General features: G+C 34.8%; 2 protein-coding genes across 2 annotated transcripts; one reads left to right on the top strand and one right to left on the bottom strand.

The window, feature by feature from the left end:
* Positions 1-1,127: 1,127 nt before the first annotated feature.
* On the bottom strand, positions 1,128-4,218 carry LOC136814469 (chloride intracellular channel protein 2-like). The gene is made up of 3 exons (XM_067071020.1): positions 4,091-4,218; positions 1,912-2,216; positions 1,128-1,561 (listed from the first exon to the last, which is right to left on the bottom strand). Exons 1-3 carry the CDS (start codon positions 4,124-4,126, stop codon positions 1,225-1,227), a joined length of 678 nt encoding a protein of 225 aa, XP_066927121.1. The 5' UTR covers positions 4,127-4,218; the 3' UTR covers positions 1,128-1,224.
* Positions 4,219-4,352: 134 nt separating this feature from the next.
* LOC136814455 (uncharacterized) lies at positions 4,353-8,664 on the top strand. The gene is made up of 5 exons (XM_067071004.1): positions 4,353-5,525; positions 7,246-7,343; positions 7,536-7,703; positions 7,969-8,125; positions 8,392-8,664. The coding sequence occupies exons 1-5, from the start codon at positions 4,382-4,384 to the stop codon at positions 8,415-8,417; spliced, it is 1,593 nt and encodes a 530-aa protein (XP_066927105.1). The 5' UTR covers positions 4,353-4,381; the 3' UTR covers positions 8,418-8,664.
* The last annotated feature ends 11,599 nt before the right edge of the window (positions 8,665-20,263 follow it).

Genomic DNA, 20,263 nt, shown 5'->3' with positions numbered 1-20,263 from the left:
AATAAGCACTTAAGAAAACCTTTTTTTAGCTTTTTTTAACGAAATCTTTCGAGATGGGAATGGTAAGCAACTTTCCAAGTTTTTCTCAAACTTTTTTACACTTACTCTCGGGTACCTAATAGCCGGGGGGGGATCTCAAAACTTAATAAGCGGGGGGGGGGGTTGGAATATAAATGGCCTGGGTGAAAATTTTTGAAAAGGAGGCTAATACAGCAGAATTAGGACAAAAGAATAAAAAACATTTTTTTAAAAACTAATAAGCGGGGGGTTGGAATAAGAATGTCCTGGGTGGAAAATTTTCGAAAAATGAATTAGCGGGGGGATGGCTTTAGGTACCCGAGGGTATGATAATGTCTTCCGTTAATGCAAACCAAAGTTAGCAACCAGTCTATTTGCTAAAGGATCTGTGTAGGATGTACCCAGATGCAAAACCAGATTTTTACATTTGTACACTGAACCCCCTTTATTTTTGAACTGTCCATGAAAGCCAAATAAAAAGATTTTGAAGAGATAAATCTTTCTGGTCATTAAGATTGAAAGCTCGATAGTAAAATCAATGCATCATAAAATTTGTGTTGAGATGTACGATATCAAAGTGTATATTTTTCTTAGAAATATGATAAAAAGTGTATAATATAGGGTGGTTTCTTACAAATAAAATAAAGATATGTTGCAGTAAAAGGCAAAAATAGGGGATGTTTTTAAATACTATAAATGTTTACGATAATATTGTTGTCTATAAACTTCTTATAAAAGAAAATAAATTGTAGCTCTGCTTTGATTATTTTCTCCAAAAACACGAAGGTTTGTTTTCATAGGAAATCTATGAAAGCTGAAATCAGGCGATATAGTAGGAAGGTTAATCCTTGAGGACGCAGAGAAAGATAAGATTCAAATTAGCTAGTTTTGATCATTAAATCATGATGCAATTAAAATGATGAGATCAGTCGTCTGAATGAAATTCGTAATTACACGCATCTAATTAAGTCACTTTTCTCCCTTAAATGGCAATTTCCTAATATAGTGGTCACACGCTTTAAATTAACACTTCCTTTTCAGCCTTTTCCTTCCTATTACAAAAGGAAATGTACGTTTTTAAATGTTTTCCTTTTTTGGTGTCTCCCAAGACATTTTGAAGTTACATCATAAATATTTATATATTAAAATGAAATTAAAACAATAATTTTGACAAGTGTCTCTCAATTTTGTTGTTCTACTCTCAGATTACATCAAATGTTTACGCCAAGCTTCAATAATGGCATCATCAGGAGGGCATGAACTTTTGAAAGCAGGATCTTCATCGGCAGCGTCTAAATATGCTTTCAAACCCGGTAAATAGTCAGGAATTTCAAAGTTCTTGTATTTCCTAAGTGCAACCCTTGCTTGATATACTTTTGGTAGGATGTCACAATCAGGGTGTTTTAATTCATCACCATCAAGATATTTACCCGGCGAATTTACTGAATCTAAAAAGTTGTTCAGCTTCTTAAATTCATCTAACATTGAGTTTTGGTATTTCTCTTCGAGATCCTTATTTCGATTCTTCATGTAGCCCATAAATCTAAAAGAGTAAGAGAAATTAAAGATAAATTTTAAGTTGAAATCTACTAAAAGTGCAGATGAGATGGAGTTTTTATAAGATACTATAATAATTGGTCATTTAAAGTAATAAAAATGACGCGTTCTTTAGAAAAAGTAAGAAAATTGTTTTATTACTGGTTAACAACCAACCAAATCAAATAAGAGCTTGTAAAAACTCCATCTCGTCCCTAAAAGTGATCTGATATTGGTGGCTAAAAGGAAAACCTCTCCTTTATTCTCCCGTCCCGGACCCTTCTCTTATCTTTATTCTCTCATGAAGCAAAGCAAGGCAACATACAAAGTGAATCAATGCTACAATCTGCTCCTTACTTTGAATATAAATTAGCTGCAACTTTATTTGCCATTTGACTTTCAGATTTAATGCTTGGTTCGGGCCATTCTTTATCGATGTAATATGCAATATCATTGGGATTGTAAACAACATATTCTCCATGTCTCAAAACAGGAACTTTAATCGGTACACCATTTTCATTGCAAAATTTTTTGAAAGCTGGTGGAATAAGGGTCATATTGACAGGGATGTACTCTCCAGGAATTCCTTTTAATCGTAAAATCATCATGATCCTTTGACAAAGTGGGCAGTCACCAATGCCTTTGCCATCTTTTGCACTTGCCTGAATAGATAAGAAAAATCATTATATATTGGTTATATTTGTTTCTTTGTTCTTATAAAAAAGAACATAACTAACTCTTCATACAAAAATTACGGGATTAACACATATTTGGACTTTGTACCCAATGCTGCACACAAGCACTTAAGCCAAAGTCCTGCATAGGCGGGACAAAAATCAGTTTTTTGAAGTTTGCAAAAAAACGCCACATAGAAGATCTTTCAAATTCAGTATGTGAATAGACCAGTAAAAATACTATCCACTGATGATCCGCGGCACTGTAAAGCTAGAATCGCTTTGCATACTATTTGTTGAGAAAATGATTGACAGATTAAAATTTTTCACTCTCGCTGGAGCTTGCCGGCATTCTGTGAGCGTTCTCGGCTCAATCCTCAGATCGCGCTAAAAAGGGTAGATCATTTCGATGAAAGTTGTTGGAATGTTTACAAGGCTCTTGACAAAAAAATCGTTTGTTTTATTGTCAATGATGACAGTGCCGTTATCAATTTTGTTAGATCTGACATATTGATGTTTGTAAGTGCACTTTATAGTTTTGATTCCCATTGAAAAATCATATTCTGGTTTTCATGTTATAAGATGCTGTTTTAGAGCTTTAGAGCTAGCCTGCTAAGGCGGTCATGGAAAAAATCCTCTGTTCGCGTCGCAACGGGTGTTAAAAATGCATGCGGGCGGACGGTCGGTCAAAAACATTCCCTGGCTTTTTTAATCACGCCAGTAACTCAAGGGCAGGTGGTAACGCAAGCAAAACAATTTTTCGATGGTCGTCAGAGCAATTGAGAAAAAAGCTATACTTTAAAAGAACAAATTGCTTTTCCCAGATTTTTTCCCGCATCTCTGCACCGGAAAATCAGCAGAAAATTTGATGCGGGCGGGTGACGCGAATAGAACAATTTTTCGATGACCGCCTAATGTATCTGTTTTGCATTTTGACAAAAATTAGTTTGGAAGTTACAGTAGCTAGTAGTAGTTGTCAACAATTCCGCAATTTTGCCAATTTTTCCATGATTTCCCTTAAACTGTCTGTTAATGAACAAAAATTCCCCATTGAAAAATCCTTTGAAATCTAATCACCCCAGGCGTGAGACAGACCCTCGGAAGAATGCATGCGATTCTAGGCATGGGCCATAAAAAAATTATTTTTGTGCTTGTTGTTTAGAGGCTTTGACAGAATTAAAGAAAAAAATTGACAGTATGGAGGAATCGGGTACCCCTTGAAACCCCCCTCCAAATATTAGTCCTATACAACCCAGTATGGATTCCACGAAATCTCGCGCCGAAGATATTTTTCTGTGCAGCAAGCCTCACGCCAAGCAAAATTTCTTTTGTACCAACATTCAATTTTTCAATAAGGGTGCAAGATGGGAAAAGAGGCGCATGCGTCAACATAATTAATAAATTGACGCGAGCGCAAGCGAGCGAAAGCAAATTTAGCCAAATGGAAGCTAAAAATCGATGGATTATGGAGTCATTCACGCCGAGCTGGAATTATTACTATACGCCAACTGAAAATCAAACAATCTTTGTAAGTACCCTTACGCCAATGCGCCAAAAACGTTTCAGTTGTACGCCGAAGAACTTCGGCGTTAGTTACACGAAATCCATACTGGTATACAACACAACAATAAGCAGTATCTGCAGATTTCTCTGCTATCTGTACTCTGCAACACTTTCAACTTTCAAAGTATTATAGTTTTAAACCACAAAACTTCAAATATTAGCATGAAATAACATGTTTTCTCTCTCTCAAGTGTAAAATCAAAAAGATAAACAATTTAAAAAATTAGCACCTGCACACCAACTTAAAAGATAATCGACATCACAGAGTAAAACGGCTTGATTGAAAAATAAAATATTACCTTCACGTAAACTTCAATTTTGGCTCCTTCAGCCATGGCTATTTTGTGCCTGCTTGACGTTGACTGTGCAAATGTATAGAACTTCGACTCTTTCAAACTGTGATCTTTCGTTGTCTTTCAGTGGCCTTTCCCACTTTTGACTTTTATTTTGGTGTCTTTTCACCGGATACGGCTGGTGTAGCAAACAAGCACAATATTAAGGAGATAATAAATTTGCTTTCGAAACATACCAGCACTCTTTTAGCTCCTAAAGAGTAAGATCGTGTTTTATACATAAACATTCGAAGAAAGATGGCGGACGAAGAAGTGTCATGTGGTTGTTTTCGTTCTTTAAACTTGGGATTTTTTCACAACTTCATCAAAGTATTTCTTCTATTGAACTTGATATTTGAAAGAAATCTTTCATTAGCTACGAACATCAATCTTAGTTCTGTTAAAAAGATCGAAGATAGCGAAATAGTTCCTAGTTTTAGCAACTATGTTGGCGAGAGTATAACTATAAATTATGTTGATTCCTCAAAACAAATTATTGACTTTCAAAGTACTATTCATAATAAAGACTTGACTGCAAATATCGATCCGGTCATATCAAGCAGTATCATAAATGAAGCATCAATTGTTCCATCAATGTCAAGAGTTGTTTCTCTCTCTATTTTGATTTCCACAACAGAAAAATCTTTGAGTTCAGGAACTGCATCAAAAAGTAGTTCTGCTGCAACAGACATAATTTCTAGTGCATTACAAAGTTTAGTAACAAGCTCAATAGAACCTTCAATAAGTACAAAATCTGTTGAATCATCATCTGCTATTCCATCATATTCCACTTTTGTTTCGCAAGAATCGATTTTTCCATCATGTCACATTGTAACACAGACTTCGTTTGTTTGCCTGGAAACAGCTTCTCATTCTTCCAATATATCAAGCTGGGCACTTGAAACTATAAGTACCAGTGTAATTACAAGCTCAGCAATACAAACAAGCATTGCTCCATCATCATCAGCTCTACTAGATTCAAGTAAATTTGTGACAACCTCGACAGAGCTTTTGTCCCCCTCACTATCAACAACAATTCAAATGATATCATCTTCAAACATTCCCTACAGTAGTGTTTTATCGTCATCAATATCACCAAGCTCATCCCAGGTTCAAAGTATCAGTGCTTCTATTTTAACACCTGCTGTTCATATTTGTGATGTCGTTGCAAATAATTTTTCTATTGCTTTGAATAACTACACGACATGTGTGCTTGTGCACTTAAAACCTATGGAAGTCTGTTTTAAATGTATTCAGCAATATGAAACCTTAAAGCTGTACCACAGAAAGGTTTATCATGATTGTGGCAAAAGACTTATAACGAGATACAATGCACAATATCAAGTCATTGCACATTTATTTGAAATCCAACAACGAACCTGGAATTCATTAGAATGTGAAAGTAAGTATCTCACAAGAGTAATAAAGAAATAACTTTTGAGGGAAGAAACTTTTGTAGAAAAACTTATGCAGAAAAACTTATGCAGAAGTTTTTCACTTTCGTTATGTTTGCAAACTTTAGGAAAATTTGCAAGAGTTGCTTCTGCTAGTAGTTTTAAAATCTCATTTAGCACAGTTGCCATATGTTATTCTTGCAAAAACAAAAGTTTTTTGTGATAAATTGTTTGGAAAGTTTGATTTGCAGAAGTTGGGAAATGCTGTTCTTCATATTTAAATGTATAAGTTTTTCCAACCAAAGTTGTTCCCTCAAAGTATACATTTTAGTTCTTATTAAAAAAGATGTCTTCGTTTCAGTGCAGCTGGAACCTCGATATTCCAGGATTAGAAAAAGCTATACATGTTATCTTTTTTCTTTAAAGAATCAACAAGCCATCAACATCAATAAATTAACACACATTTCCACAGAAACTTTCAAAATTATCTGCCATTATGACTTTCTTGAAGCCGTTCCAAAATTAACCAATGGGGTTGTGTATCGGAATTCCTATGGGAGTTCTCTTCCGAGATTTGTAAAACAGCTAAGTCAGCAAGAAAACTTTTTCCTGGGGTTTGAGGAAAAAACAGAAATAATTTCATTTGCTTTTTATTTAACCATGTATTTAAATTTGTGCTCAAAAATACTTAAAAATAAATAAGTTAATAATATTCAATATTGGAGTTGTATCTCTCAGAAGATAAATATTTACAAAACGACATTGTTTATCATTTTATCATTCTATTGTGGGCACAAAATAAGGCGGAAACTAAGAAGCACCCTCAGTTCAAGATTGCCACCTCATCTTTAATTGCCCGCATGAGAATGCGAGCTAAATTTTTTTTCGTGTGCTAATCATTTTTTTCTTGCGCACTCAAGGGAAAAAGGAAAGTGATCGATATTCTTTGAAGGAAAAACGTCAGAAACAAACCCGAAGACCAAAAGATGTATTTCGTTGTTGAGAATCAATCCTGTTAAAATGAATAAATTTCTGTTATGCAATTTCGATCTTCCATAATGTAAAGAGGTTGCGAGATTTGGGTGAGCGAGGCAAAAATTGCTAAAAAGCTGGTAAAATTGTAATCCTCAAAAATCGAAGTTCCAGCTTTACTGCATTTCATTTTTAAAAGAGACTGAAAATATAACATGCTTCAAAAAGGGTGCTTTGATACCTTTTTATACTACAAAAAAAAAGGTTTTGACCTAAATTTAATTAATTTGCTACTGTTAGCTATAAGATTTTAAAAATAAATTTAAATTTTGGAGAATGGCTTGCAAAATTGAATTTAGCAGGAAATTACTTAGGTGTTGCTGGATTATTTTTACCAAAATGGAATTATTGGGTAGTACTGTAATCAAAAACAGGTTTAAACATGTTTGATTTCAAATCGTAAAATTTGTGATAAAATAATTTTAGAATATGGCATGATTAACCAAGGCCTTTCTGCGAAATTTTCCTCCATCTAACAGACAACTTTTAAAAAGCTGAAAATTGAAATGGAAAATGTTGTTTATGAAAAAGAAAAAAAAGAATAGTCAGTCATGTATAAATTGATCTGAAATAAATACCTTAAAAAGCTGAAAATTGAAATAGAATGTTGTTTATGTAAAAAAGAATAGTCAGTCATGAATAAATTGATCTGAAATAGATACCTTACTATAAGGAATAATTTTATTATTCTTTCAGAATGCTATGACCGTTCATCTCAAGATCCCGTAAGGACTCCACAGTTTGAAAAGTTCCGTGAATTATTCAAAGAAACTACAGAATGTTTTCACTCCAAGGTAAAATTTCGGTTTTGGAAATACTGATAGTCTGCCTACTGTAGTTGTCAGTTCTTGAAACATGTCTAATGTACCATTTTAGTTTGATGTCCTCCAGAAATATTTATGTCTTAATTAACATTAGCCCTCACGTCACAGGAAGTATTGATAAAATGTAGTTACAAAACACTTTAAATCTTTGTTCTATTTCAGAATTTTCCAAATGCGACAACAATCTATAGCAACAGTTCAGCAAATATCAGTGGTTCTGTGTGTCACCGATGTAAACCTCTTTACAATGTGCTTCAATCAGAATTCAAATATCAGGCAGATAGTGACGAAGAAACAGTGACACAATGGTGTGCTGATATCAATGTCTCAGTAAGTTTTATACTGTAATGTTATTAATGAAAATCGATGTAAAGTAAAAACCTATAATCTTGTACCGTACTTACTAACTAACCAATGATTCTGCTAACTAAGTCCGCTCTGACAACAATCAAAGTTTTCTGAGCACAATTAATTCATAATTTTTAATTTTCAATTTAAACCAATCAGATACGTTGTTGAGCAGACTATTTATTGGATAGTTCAAACACGAATATAAACTGCCAAATAATTCATCAATTGCTTCCTTAAACTTCAGGTCAATGAAACGAGGCATGTGTGGAGCTTCAGATATCATTGTGGAAAGAGGGATAAAGATATGGTGTCCATCATAGCCATGACTTGTTTCTTCTGCTTTCTGCCCATCGTCTTTTACGTAGGAGCTAAGCTACATGCTGACGTCAAAGAACGAAAGTGTAAGATAACAGAGTGCTACTTTGATTTTAAGTGCAATCAGATGGATTTCATTTGTGTTTTGGAAACAAATAAATAAATAGATCAAATGGTCAAAGTTATTCATAATTATTGTATTCTTCTAATAATAATTCTTATTCTTCCGTTGCTTTGTCAGCATTTCTTAGTTTACTTCAATGGACTCTGTGTCATTAAAAAACCTCTAACCATCATATTTTAATCAAAATTTGATTAAAAGTAGATAAAAATCAATTGTTTTTTTTTTCAGCGAGCCGTTACTACGAATCACAATAAAAGATGAAGGATCCACAGGGTTGGTAAAACGGGAGTTGGAAGGATCAGCCAAATACAACGGGGTGTTATAATGAACCATTATGAAATACCCCTTGATTCTACACCAAGTAATAGTTGGACATCTTAATGATAATTTACACGTTCTAATTTATTGAACATTTAAAAGAGAGAATTTTTATGAACGCTAATCTCATATTATAATTGAAAATGAAATAATGGTACGATGGAGATAAAAAATGATCAAGTGAAAATTACAAACTCTCATCAAATTTAACATACAATACCGAGTCAAAAGCCATTCGTGCTACAATTGTGTTGGTAGGATACGCGCATCCCTGAAATTGATTTTGATATAAGGGCGAATGCATATCATGTGTAAAATTCCCATGCCGAGGGTTTTGCTCTGTTTTAAAATGTTCTTACGACGGCTCAGAAATCCAATGATTAATTAACCTATATTAATTCAAATTTTTAATTCAAACATATTAATCTTTAATAACTTAAAGATCTCTCATATAAAACTTACTAATCAAGTTTCTAAAACTCAAAAACACAAAGACGAGGGTAAATATTTTATGCATGACACGCAGCCCCTATATCAAAGCATATCAGAGTGGATGCGTGCAGGCTATTGTGTTGGTTAACAAGTAAGTCAACGTTTGAGGACTTTACCGGAATTACCCTATTGAACAAATTGTATTGTTTCATCAGATTTTTCTATTTTCCCAAGAATTATTCGAATTAAAGTTGTCAAATTCTTTTCTTAAGGTCTTCGTATACCGTAAGTAAGTCTCTGATAAACGCCCCCTCTTATAAACACCCTCTCTTTCTAAGCAAACTTCTAAATTCACACATGCTCAAGAAGGGGTGTTAATTTGAATTATTACATTTTCAGCAGAATAGGGACAAGTAACAAGGACAAAACAAATTAGCACTAGTAATAACTTGGTTTAGAGGGTGATTTGGGATTAATAACCCCGAAGTTCATTGAAAACATTTCAAAATAGCCGGAACGTAGTGAGGGCTATTTCGAAGTGTTTTCAATGAAACGAGGGGTTATTAATCCAAAATCACCCGAGAATACCATGTTATTCCGCGTTAATTATATGGTCAAAAAAAGAATTGAAGAACACTCAATCGCTATTCTTTTCGAAACTTATAACAACATTCGAAACTATAAAAAAACATTCGACTGACACTCTTATTTTGATTGGCTTAAAAATTTCGTACGATATTTTGTTAACCAATCAAAATATCGTACGATACTTTTCTTTCAACCAATAGAAATTTTTGTTTACATCAGGGCGATTACAAAAAAGCGGGGCTATTACGGATTTATCGCCCCGCTCGTCCTTTACAAATCTAAGCTAAATGTAATCAACCATATAATTATTTAAAATAACATACCACATTATGACATTATATCGTTAATTTGTAAATTTAATAAACGCTCGTGGCGTTTATTAGAAAATTATGCACGTATGATACATGTTTTTTTATATGCATATGATTGCTCAGATTTGCAGAACTCCTAAGCATAACATAAGCATAACCTGAAGTGCCAGTCTGAAATATTTTTTATCTGTTTAAAAAGGTTTGGTCAAGTAAAAAAAGACATTCCACGGCTAGCTACATTCCACTGCTGCTAAAATCTGAACAAATTTTTACAAAATTTCTGAAATTTCACTAAAAACTTGGCTCGGGGTGAATCGTAAGTATGATTCATAAGCATATAATAAGCATAAGCTATGCCTGAATGCTTTGAGAACTTAAGCATACACGAGCCTGACCAAGGGGCAGACACTTGCTTATAAAAAAAACATGTACCAATGAATTTTTGGCAGTTCACCTGTTCCACAATTTCTTTCATTATTTTAAAGGATTTCTTTTTATATCTAACGGAGCACTTAGTATTTCGAATTCATTGTAAAAATTGATAGACATTTTAGACGCAGTTTTTTCTAAGATATAGAATTTTTTAATTTTGTGTTGAAATTTTGTGTTCGGTGTCTCATAAGAATAACCTGAGTTTAAAAATTGATTACACTCAATGATTATCAATTGGGAACAATTTTTAGAGCGTGAAGGCTTTTTTTATGATACACCCGATATGTAATTTAGTTCTTGTTCGTTTCTTAGAAAATTTTTAAAAACATTTAAATAGAAAGTACTTTGAATATTCCCTCTATTATACGTAGGGCTGTAAACCTTAAATTAAAGGGGGTCCAAAATTACACATTTTGACTTTAACCATCTTTTTGGACCTACCTCCGGGTACCCCGGTGGAGGTCCTTTAAATCAACCCATGTTCGTTCGTTCGTCTGTTACCAGCTTTTCTCGAGATTGGCTCATTACTTTTTGGACCTACCCCGGTGGGGTGGAGGTCCTATAAATTAACCTGTGTTCGTCCGTCCGTTCGTCTGTTACCAACTTTTCTCAGGATTGAATCATAGGAATCTTTTGATTTTTGGTACAAAGGTGCAAAATGGTGGTGGCCAAAATGTGACGGAGCCTGATTTTCGAAAAAAAAATTTGGGGGGTAAATTTGGGCCAAAAAACGGCTAAAAACGGGTTTTTTGGACTTGCAAAAATTGGATCATTAATTTTTTCTGATTTTTTGCATGAAAGTAGGGTACCATCATAGGTAAAAGATGGCTCAAGCAGATTTTTGCAAAAAAAATTTGTTGGCTCAAAAAACGTATGTTTATCTATAAGAATCACTATTAATAAGCATACATCAATGTTCTTAGTCAAATTACTCAATTTTTTATGAAATAGATGTTTTTTTTGCTCATGAGGGCTTACTTTTCAAGAATATGTGTGTTTAGACATGAAATTTGGTTGCTTGGCGTGTTTTTATAGAGAAACTGGATAAATTCGATATTTTTTTATAAGCACATTATCAATTACTTAGGTATTAGCTTTTCTCAAGATTGGCTCTTTCATTCCTAATGATTTTTTGCACAATGATGCATAACTATAAACCCTCGAATGTGACGGAGCCCGATTTTCGAAAAACAATGTTTTTGGGCAAATTTGGGCCAAAAAAAAGCTAAAAAAACGGGGTTTTTTTTCAGATTATTTTGCATGAAAGTAGGTAAAAGATGGCTCAAGCAGATTTTTTTTTTAAAGAATTTTTCAACTCAAAAAAACGCATCTTTATCTATAAGAATCACTATTAATAAGCATACATCAATGTTCTTAGCCAAATTACTAAATTTTTTGATGAGATAGATGTTTTTTTTTTGCTCACGAAGTCTTGGATATGAAAGAATATTTCAAGAGTATGAAATTTTGGTTTCTAAAGGTTTTTTTATAAGAAACAAACGACTAATTTTAATAGATCGTCACTATTTGTGTTCTGAATGATTGTTTAACGGTCATGCTCACGTAGATATCAATTATATATGTGTTAAGTGCATAACCAGGTAGGTCCATAAAAGTATCACTTGTTTTCTGTTTTTTTGGCACAATGATGCAAAATGACAATACCTAAAATGTGACGGGGCCCGATTTTCGAAAAACAGTTTTTCCGGCCGAAAATGCCAGAAATATGCCGGAAAAACCGGTTTTTTGACATTTTCTCGAATTTTCATCCTGAGTTTTTTCCGATTCTTTTCAGAAAGATGCGTATTCGCAATGCTCAAAACATGACCGAGTTCGATTTTTTTTTCCGACCGAAAATGCCGGAAATTGCCGTTTTGCGGATTTTCATTGGATTTTTTCGTTTTATGTCTTTGTTTTTTTTTCAAACAAAAACATTATTTATAAGAATGTCCATGATTAAGCATGGTTCAATTTTCAATGAAACTGATTTTGGTTCAGGAACTTTCTAAAAATCTCCAGAACAGCCGCGAGAATCGCCGGATTTCTTGAATTTCTCGAGTTGTTCTTGTATTATTCTACATTTTCCTACTTTTGTTGTCATTCACTCAACGCCCAGCCGGGTCATACCAAAGATTCCCGAAATGGTACCTGGTGCCTCTCTGCTTGATGCTCAATAATTAAGAGAAGGATCAAGAGTAAGTGGAGCAATCCAGAGAGAAACAGTAGCGTCCTACCCTACCTTCGGATAGACAGCTATCGAAAGAGGAGCCTTCGGGTCGCCTCCGACTGCGGTCGCAACTTACTTACTACTTACTATAATACCAAATAGATAGAATCTAAAAATCCTGCATTCGAATATTTGTATACTACTTCCAAGTAGTAAAACGTCCCTCCTTTCCAGGGAAATAACCCTGCTTTCATATTGGTCCATTTGTTTGGAAGAATTCCCCTTGACCGATCAGTAAAAATGCTTGCCTTCAACTGTGACAATTATACGAAACGTGGAAGGCCTTGTAAGACTTTAATAGATCAAGTTGTTGAATCAAGTGGATTGTCAATTGATGGTCTGTGCAATCGAGCACTAGAGAGAAAATAGTTATATGTTTTGAAATATCTATGATGATTGGAGTGATTCACTCCCCTATAGTGCTATGATTAGTATTTGGTAAAATTTATATGATGATGATGACTGGCTGCTCTTTGCAGAGCACACCCGGTTCCGTATTGAGCAGTCTAGGAGTCGTCTCATTAGAACCGTCTACGCGGTGGTTTATACTGCGACCAGCTTGCGAGACACTGACGCACAGTTTTTGGATCGAGTGCGTTAAGTCCATTGCGAACCACTAGGGAACAAGGCCAGCGCACTCTCACCTCATCCACGATGGATTGTGGAATCGATACCTAGCACAGTCACCAACAGGCTTCTTGAGTTTCTGTCTAGATTGATAACCACTACACTACTGCGCCTATAAAATTTATAAGTCTATCTCAAAATAATTTGCAGCTGAGACAATAATGGTCTGTAACTTTTGATAGAATTCGAATCAAGTTGCGATTTTATGCTCGTTAAAAAGATATTTGTGAGTGGAATATTATCAAGTAAAAAATTTGGGAAAAAAAAGAAAAATGAAAATGAAAAATGAAAAAGAAAAAAATCAACTTCTTGTAGAAATGTGGTATAATTACCATTTTCACAGGAGTGATTCTTCAATTTTATATCATCATTACTGTGAAAAAAAATTTCAAAAATATTCATTCAATCGGTTCTATATGGAAGCCGAGAAGGGTCAACGTGCGATTTCTTTCGAAAGCTGTCGAGATTTCTTTCAAGCTGTCGCGTTCCCAGAAACTGTCGCGTTCCCAGAAACTGTTGCGCTCCCAAAAACTGTCGCGTTCCCAAAAACTGTTGCGTTCCTAAAAAATGTCGCGTTCTTCTTAGAAACTGTCGTGTTCCCAAAAGTTATTGCGTTCCCAAAAGTTATCGCGTTCTCAAAAGTTATTGTGTTCCCAGAAACTGTCGCTTTCCCAGAAGAATCTCAAACGTTTCCAAAAACTATCTGATTTCTGGAAATTCCCTTTGCTATGTAGCTTTTTTGTGCAAATTTCATTTTTATTTCTCATTTGACGATGTTTTGTCACATGTGTGGTCATCATGTTTGAGGTATTTTCTGTGGTAACTGTGGTACAAAAAAACGAAATAAGGTGTAAACGACCTTGGAACAGAAAGAGAACTAATCAAACATTACTTCAGGAGAGGTTTTCAACATGAATCGATTCTTCTATTCCTAGATGTAACCATGGCTTGGGCACAAGTTTAAGTACACTAAAGCGAAGATTGAGAGACTATGGTTTGTGTAAGGCTGGTAGCGAGGTCGACGATGATCAACTTCGGCAGATCATGAGTTTAACACCGCTCCCGGTTTTTTTGCGGGGAATCACCCTTAACAATTCAATTTTTGTTTTGACTGTTTGAGCGAGAAAACGCGACTGACAGTTTTTTAGGAAACGCAACAGTTTCTGAGAACGCGACAGCTTTTGAGAACGCGGCACTTTTTGGGAACGCGACAAATTCTAAGAACGCGACAGTTTTTGAGAACGCAACAGTTTTTAGGAACGCGACAGTTTTTAGGAACGCGACAGTTTTTAGGAACGCGACAGTTTTTGGGAACGCGACAGTTTTTAGGAACGTGAGACAGTTTTTGGGAACGCGACAGTTTCTGGGAACGCGACAGCTTGAAAGAAATCTCGACAGCTTTCGGAAGAGATTGCACGTTGACCCTTCTCGGCTTCCATAGTTCTAGGACAATTGCCCCCCCGTGACAATTGCCCCCGGATAACTGCCCCCCAGACAATTGCCCCGGGACAATTGCCTCCAGACAATTCCCCCAGGACAATTGCCCCCCAGACAATTCCCCCCTAGACAATTGCCCCCAAGACAATTCCCCCTGGACAATTGCCCCCCAGACAATTATCCCCCCCGGACAATTACCCCCCAGATGTCAAAAGTAAAAAAAGATGTCAAAATTTATGGTGATCGAGTAACTCGATTTTAGCCTTAATGTTTTTATAAAAAACCTCATCTTTGAAATATCCTGAATTTTTTTGAAGACGTTTTTTTAAGTTTCATGAATGAATGAATGAATAAATAAATCGCACCTGGGTTTTCTCGGAGCCAACAATATTAAAGCGACAACATGAAAGAGCGTTCCACCATCGTCCCACTTGAGCGTCCCACCTGAGCGTCCCAGCATCGTCCCACCTGATCGTCCCAGCATCGTCCCACTTAAGCGTCCCACTTAAGCGTCCCACCTGAGCCACCGTCCCACCGTCCTTCGACATAGTATCTATTTTAACATTCGTGGATATCTTATGACACAAAAAAAATCTTCATTTCATGCACACACAACACTTCTCTGACTTCTCCCCTCTGGGTCTACATCTCTGTCATAATATCTTTTTAACTATTTTTAACACTCTATCTCTGATACATAAACCTAACCAAATAAAAATATTGTAATTCTCTCTGAAAGTGATTATCAAATAATCACATTTAATAACTACTACATATTCCTCCACCACAAAAAGACATACTCCACTGCTCACAAACATCTATAGATAATCTTCTTTCACGTACTTGAGATACACTCCTTTAATCAAGTATATAGTGGAAAAGGGCCTAGTCAGGTCAACCACTCAAAACAAACAAATCAAACCACCGTCCCATGTCCCACTTTTCCAGTAAGTCTTTTATTTTCATTTTGTTTTTCAATAACAGCCCATGTGCATGGGAATTCAGTAAACACTTTTAATAAGAAAATTTGCCAGAAAAATTATCACTTATTTTTGAGTTAGCTCTTTATTTGTTTTTGGTCACACATGATTGTTGCTCCGGCCTAGGAGCCTTAAATTCTCTCTCGTCCGACGACGACGACGCTTAAGACATTTTTTGTTTGTTTATCTAATCCGATGATCTATTCCGATTTAATAAAAACGGATTACCTGATTCAAATAATACTGTGTATTTAAGAAAAAGATGGCTGCCGAAAGTGGACTAGTTGACTGTGTAGCAAATACTGGCAGATCTCAGTGAAAAATTGATCATTTTCATCATTATTCATGATGTTTTGGACATGATTTATGAGAAGTTTGATGCATACTGGCTCTCTAACAATGTGGAAAGACTTTGGAGAAATTTTGGCCATGAATCGTCAGCTGATCGAGTGCTTAAAAAATCTTGCATAGAGTCCCCTGCCCAGTTGGCAACCGGTCCAGTTGGCGACCGAACGTCTTTGAACCCAGAAAAGTCATACAAAAACAAACCTCTGGAGAATTTCTTTTGGTAGTAATCTGCCTTGACCTATTTCCCGTACTGTGTAAAAAAAGTTCTAGAAAAGAACGTGTATAATCCGAAAGATCCAACTTTGCACGGAAGCACATGAAAAACCCGGATTTTTCGAAAAAAATTAAAAATGGCTACCTGTGGACAAAAAAGCTTCGTAAGAAAAAACACTTCAACTCCCACTCCAAAAAATACTTGTCCAAAACGATGAATATGTTAGAAAGCATTTCTGTAAAAATCAGCTCGATACAGTTTTTTTCGTTTGAAATATTGATAAGAAAGTTGACGCAATCAGCTTCGAAATTTGACGTCCAGTCTGCGACCGACCAAACTCAAAAATGAAAAAGAAGACTCTACATTGCGATTAAAAAATTCCAGACGCGAAGAGAAAAAAACAGACATAAAAAATTCCCGCGTTTTTATCAAATGAAGACTCTCCATAGACCGCCACTTTCAAAACAAAACAAAAACAAACTTTAGAAAATAATGGCGACTTGAAGAAAAATTCTGAAAAAACATACCGAAGGGAAATGTAAGTGAGCTATTTTAAAACAAAAGAACGAGTGTAAATAAATGTAATACGGGAAAGCTTATGAGTTTTTTTATCATCCTGATCAATTAATACGACCTTACCTGCAAGTAGAGCACTGATTTTTTCTTTCTCGCGATCGGTCGCAGACTGGTACGTCGGTCGGGAACTGGGCACTAGTACCGCTCGCTTCGAAAGTTTTTTATTCTAAGAAGATCGCCTCAAATAAAAAATCAAAACAAACACGAAGAGCATGTTAAAAGTTGTCTAACCGTTGGTCGAAAAGGATTTTCAAAAAAGTAAAAAGTAAGTGAAAGATTTGAATCAAAAAATTTCGGTCGCCAACTGGGCAGGGTACTATGGCTAACCATAAAAATCTGTTGGTAGATGAGTACAATGAAACTTTCAAACACACATCCATTGTAATTTAAAAGAGAATACTAAAATTACTACATTACAGTGAAAATTTGAAAACGATCTGAGTAGTTTTTGTGGTGTTATGTTTATGGCTGAAAATTATCCTGTTTTGTATTCATCATTATTATTGTTGACTGGCGACCGTTCCTTTTGATTCTTCAAACCCGACACAGATTTTTTACAAACATATCACTATGAGAATTCAATAAAGAATACTAAAACACAATTCCTGTGTAAATTTGAACAAGAATGGAGAAATTTTCACAGTTTTATGGCTGAAAATGATCGTTTTTGGACTTTTTGTCGTAATTTCATCGCGGCTGGCGACCGTTCCTTTTGATTTTTCAAACCCGACACAGATTTTTTACAAACATATCGCTATGAGAATTCAGTAAAGGATACGAAAACACAATTCCTTTTTAAATTTGAACAAGATTGGAGAAATTTTCACAGTGTTATGGCTGAAAATGATCGTTTTTTGGACTTTGTCGTAATTTCATTGCGGCTGGCGACCGTTCCTTTTGATTTTTCAAACCCGACACAGATTTTTTACAAACATATCGCTATGAGAATTCAGTAAAGGATACGAAAACACAATTCCTTTTTAAATTTGAACAAGATTGGATAAATTTTCGCAGTGTGATGACTGAAAATGATCGTTTTTGGACTTTGTTGTAATTTCATGGCGGCTTGCGACCGTTCCATTTGATTTTTCAAACCCGACACAGATTTTTTACAAACATATCGCTATGAGAATTCAGTAAAGGATACGAAAACACAATTCCTTTTTAAATTTGAACAAGATTGGAGAAATTTTCGCAGTGTTATGGCTGAAATGATCGTTTTTGGACTTTGTCGTAATTTCATCGCGGCTTAACCGTTCCTTTTGATTTCTCAAACCCGACACAGATTTTTTACAAACATATCACTATGATAATTCAGTAAAGTATACTAAAACACAATTCCTGTGTAAATTTGAACAAAATCGGAGAAATTTTCAGTGTTATAACTGAAAATTATTTTTTGGACTTTGTCATACTTTAATCGTAGAAATTTTAGCGAGACTTATTTTAGCGTATATTTAAATAGTTAAATTTTAGCTATCTGGCGATTTGGTGTGTTTTAGTGAGATTTATTTCAGCGAAAATAGGGAGAACTCGCTAAAACGCTAAAATTAGTCTCGTTAACATTTCTACGAATAAAGTAATTTCATTGGCTGGGGCGACCATTCCTTTTGAAGATTTTTCAAACAGGAAACAGGTTTTTTCCAAATATACCACTTTTTATAACATACACACTATTGTACCATTTTATTTGGTTTATCCTACTCTTCCAAGTATTATCCCAACAGAAAAAATAATGCTTAGCTCAAAGCCGTGGCCTCTAATTTAGGCTATTTTTCTCCCCAAAATTTTATCCGGACCAATCAAATCAACGGCGCATCATGGCTTCGCTATTGGCAAGTTTAGAAAAAAATTAATTTACAGTATAAGAACTTGGAAATATTCACTTCTAAATGTTCATCTCCTTTAGAACTTTTTAGTCGAGTATGAGTGGGCGGGGGTGGGGTTGGTTCTTTAGGCAAAAAAGTGCATGTGTAAGTAATCACTTGAAGAGCTAAACTTCCAGCTGGTTTATTTATTTGTTAAGATTATTTCTCATACTCGCTCTGCAATAGAATTACTACTTTGCTTTCTGATCTGTTCTGATTAGTAGTTTGTGGGCAACATTCTAACACAACTAACTCAACAAGCTTATCTTTCACATCTTTTAATCTCTTAAGCCGGAGCTTCCAGCGCAGCTGGTTTATTTTTTTTACAGTGGGTATATTATGCAGACTATTTTCTCTGTAATCGTCAAAAAGTCTCTCTTGGAAAAATCATACAGCATAGCATTCTTGAATGCACTTTTCAAGTCTAACAAGAAAAATAGTCAAAAAGACTAACGATCACCCGATCAAGAATTGTCTCAACGGTGATAGTCTGAATTTTTTTTTTTTTTTTTTTTTTTTTAGGGGGGGGGGGGTAATTGTCCTGGGGGGGAATTGTCTGGGGGGAATTGTCCTGGGGGGAATTGTCTGGGGGCAATTGTCCGGGGGGCAATTATCCCGGGGGCAATTGTCACGGGGGGCAATTGTCCTGTCACGATTCAATCAAAAGTTATCAAACAAAGTTTATTGGTGGTTGACTCTATAAAGAAGTAAAAAACGACAAAAATCAGCCTTTTGTCGATCAACCACCAATAAACTTTGTTTAATATCTTTTGATTGAATGAATATTTTTGAAAATTTTTTTCACAGTGATCATGGTCTAAGATTGAAGAATCACTCCTGTGAAAATGGTAATTATACCACATTTCTACAAGAAGTTGATTTTTATCTTCTTCATTTTTCATTTTCATTTTTCTTTTTTTTTTCCCAAAATTTTTACTTGATAATATTCCACTCACAAATATCTTTTTAACGAGCACAAAATCGCAACTTGATTCAAATTCTATCAAAAGTTACAGACCATTATTGTCTCAGCTTTAAATTATTTTGACAAAGACAGACTTTTTTTACAACGATTTAAAAAATTCCATATATTAGCTATCTGTTTAGCCTAGTGATTTTAATTTTAACTTAACCCTTAAATGATTAAGGCTTCTAAAAATAATTATCAACTTTTCAATGCGCAATAGGTAGGGAACCATTGTATTTGAATAAGGAATTTACCAGCTCAAGATAGTTTAAACGATATTCTAAGCAGGTTGATTTTTGCTTCTTGACTAGCTAAATAAGATAAACTTATAGCAGTAGTACATAGGGTTAGCTCATTGGATAAAGATAAAGTACTCAAACACCCTATGACGATGAATGTATAACATTAGCTAAGTGTCAAAAAGCCACTGACGAACTAAAAGCTCAGAAAATATCCTTTCAATAATATTGATTTTTGCACATTTTTTGCGATATCTTCTGAATAAAAGTAGCCTCATGTAGACATGCCCATAGCAGGTCAGTGACAAGAGATATGCAAAAATTAATTTGAAACTGGAAATCAGTATGAACACTTGATCTAAAACAAGTAATTACCATTAAATTTTTCATTCAAAGTTCATTCAAAGTGAAACATTTTCAAATTATCAATTTTCACAAATTGAATATCGGAAATAATAATTCGGAATCAGCATGAAAAACTGATTTTAAAAAGATATCACATCACTAGAAAGCTATTCAAAATGGAAAATTGACTT

Source organism: Clytia hemisphaerica, unplaced genomic scaffold (genome assembly GCF_902728285.1).
Source record: "Clytia hemisphaerica strain Z4C2 unplaced genomic scaffold, Clytia hemisphaerica genome assembly, whole genome shotgun sequence".
Taxonomy (NCBI): domain Eukaryota; kingdom Metazoa; phylum Cnidaria; class Hydrozoa; order Leptothecata; family Clytiidae; genus Clytia; species Clytia hemisphaerica.
This window is presented reverse-complemented; position numbering and strand designations above follow the sequence as displayed.

What these genes read in the sequence shown, in the direction of transcription:
- LOC136814469 (XM_067071020.1), bottom strand. Translation starts at nt 4,126, where the DNA reads ATGGCTGAAGGAGCCAAAATTGAAGTTTACGTGAAG. An exon ending in AAATTGAAGTTTACGTGAAG is followed by an intron (nt 2,217 to 4,090) that starts GTAATATTTTAT and finishes TTATCTATTCAG; the next exon opens with GCAAGTGCAAAAGATGGCAA. An exon ending in GCAGCTAATTTATATTCAAA is followed by an intron (nt 1,562 to 1,911) that starts GTAAGGAGCAGA and finishes TTACTCTTTTAG; the next exon opens with ATTTATGGGCTACATGAAGA.
- LOC136814455 (XM_067071004.1), top strand. Translation starts at nt 4,382, where the DNA reads ATGGCGGACGAAGAAGTGTCATGTGGTTGTTTTCGTTCTTTAAACTTG. An exon ending in CAGAATGTTTTCACTCCAAG is followed by an intron (nt 7,344 to 7,535) that starts GTAAAATTTCGG and finishes GTTCTATTTCAG; the next exon opens with AATTTTCCAAATGCGACAAC. An exon ending in TGACGTCAAAGAACGAAAGT is followed by an intron (nt 8,126 to 8,391) that starts GTAAGATAACAG and finishes TTTTTTTTTCAG; the next exon opens with CGAGCCGTTACTACGAATCA.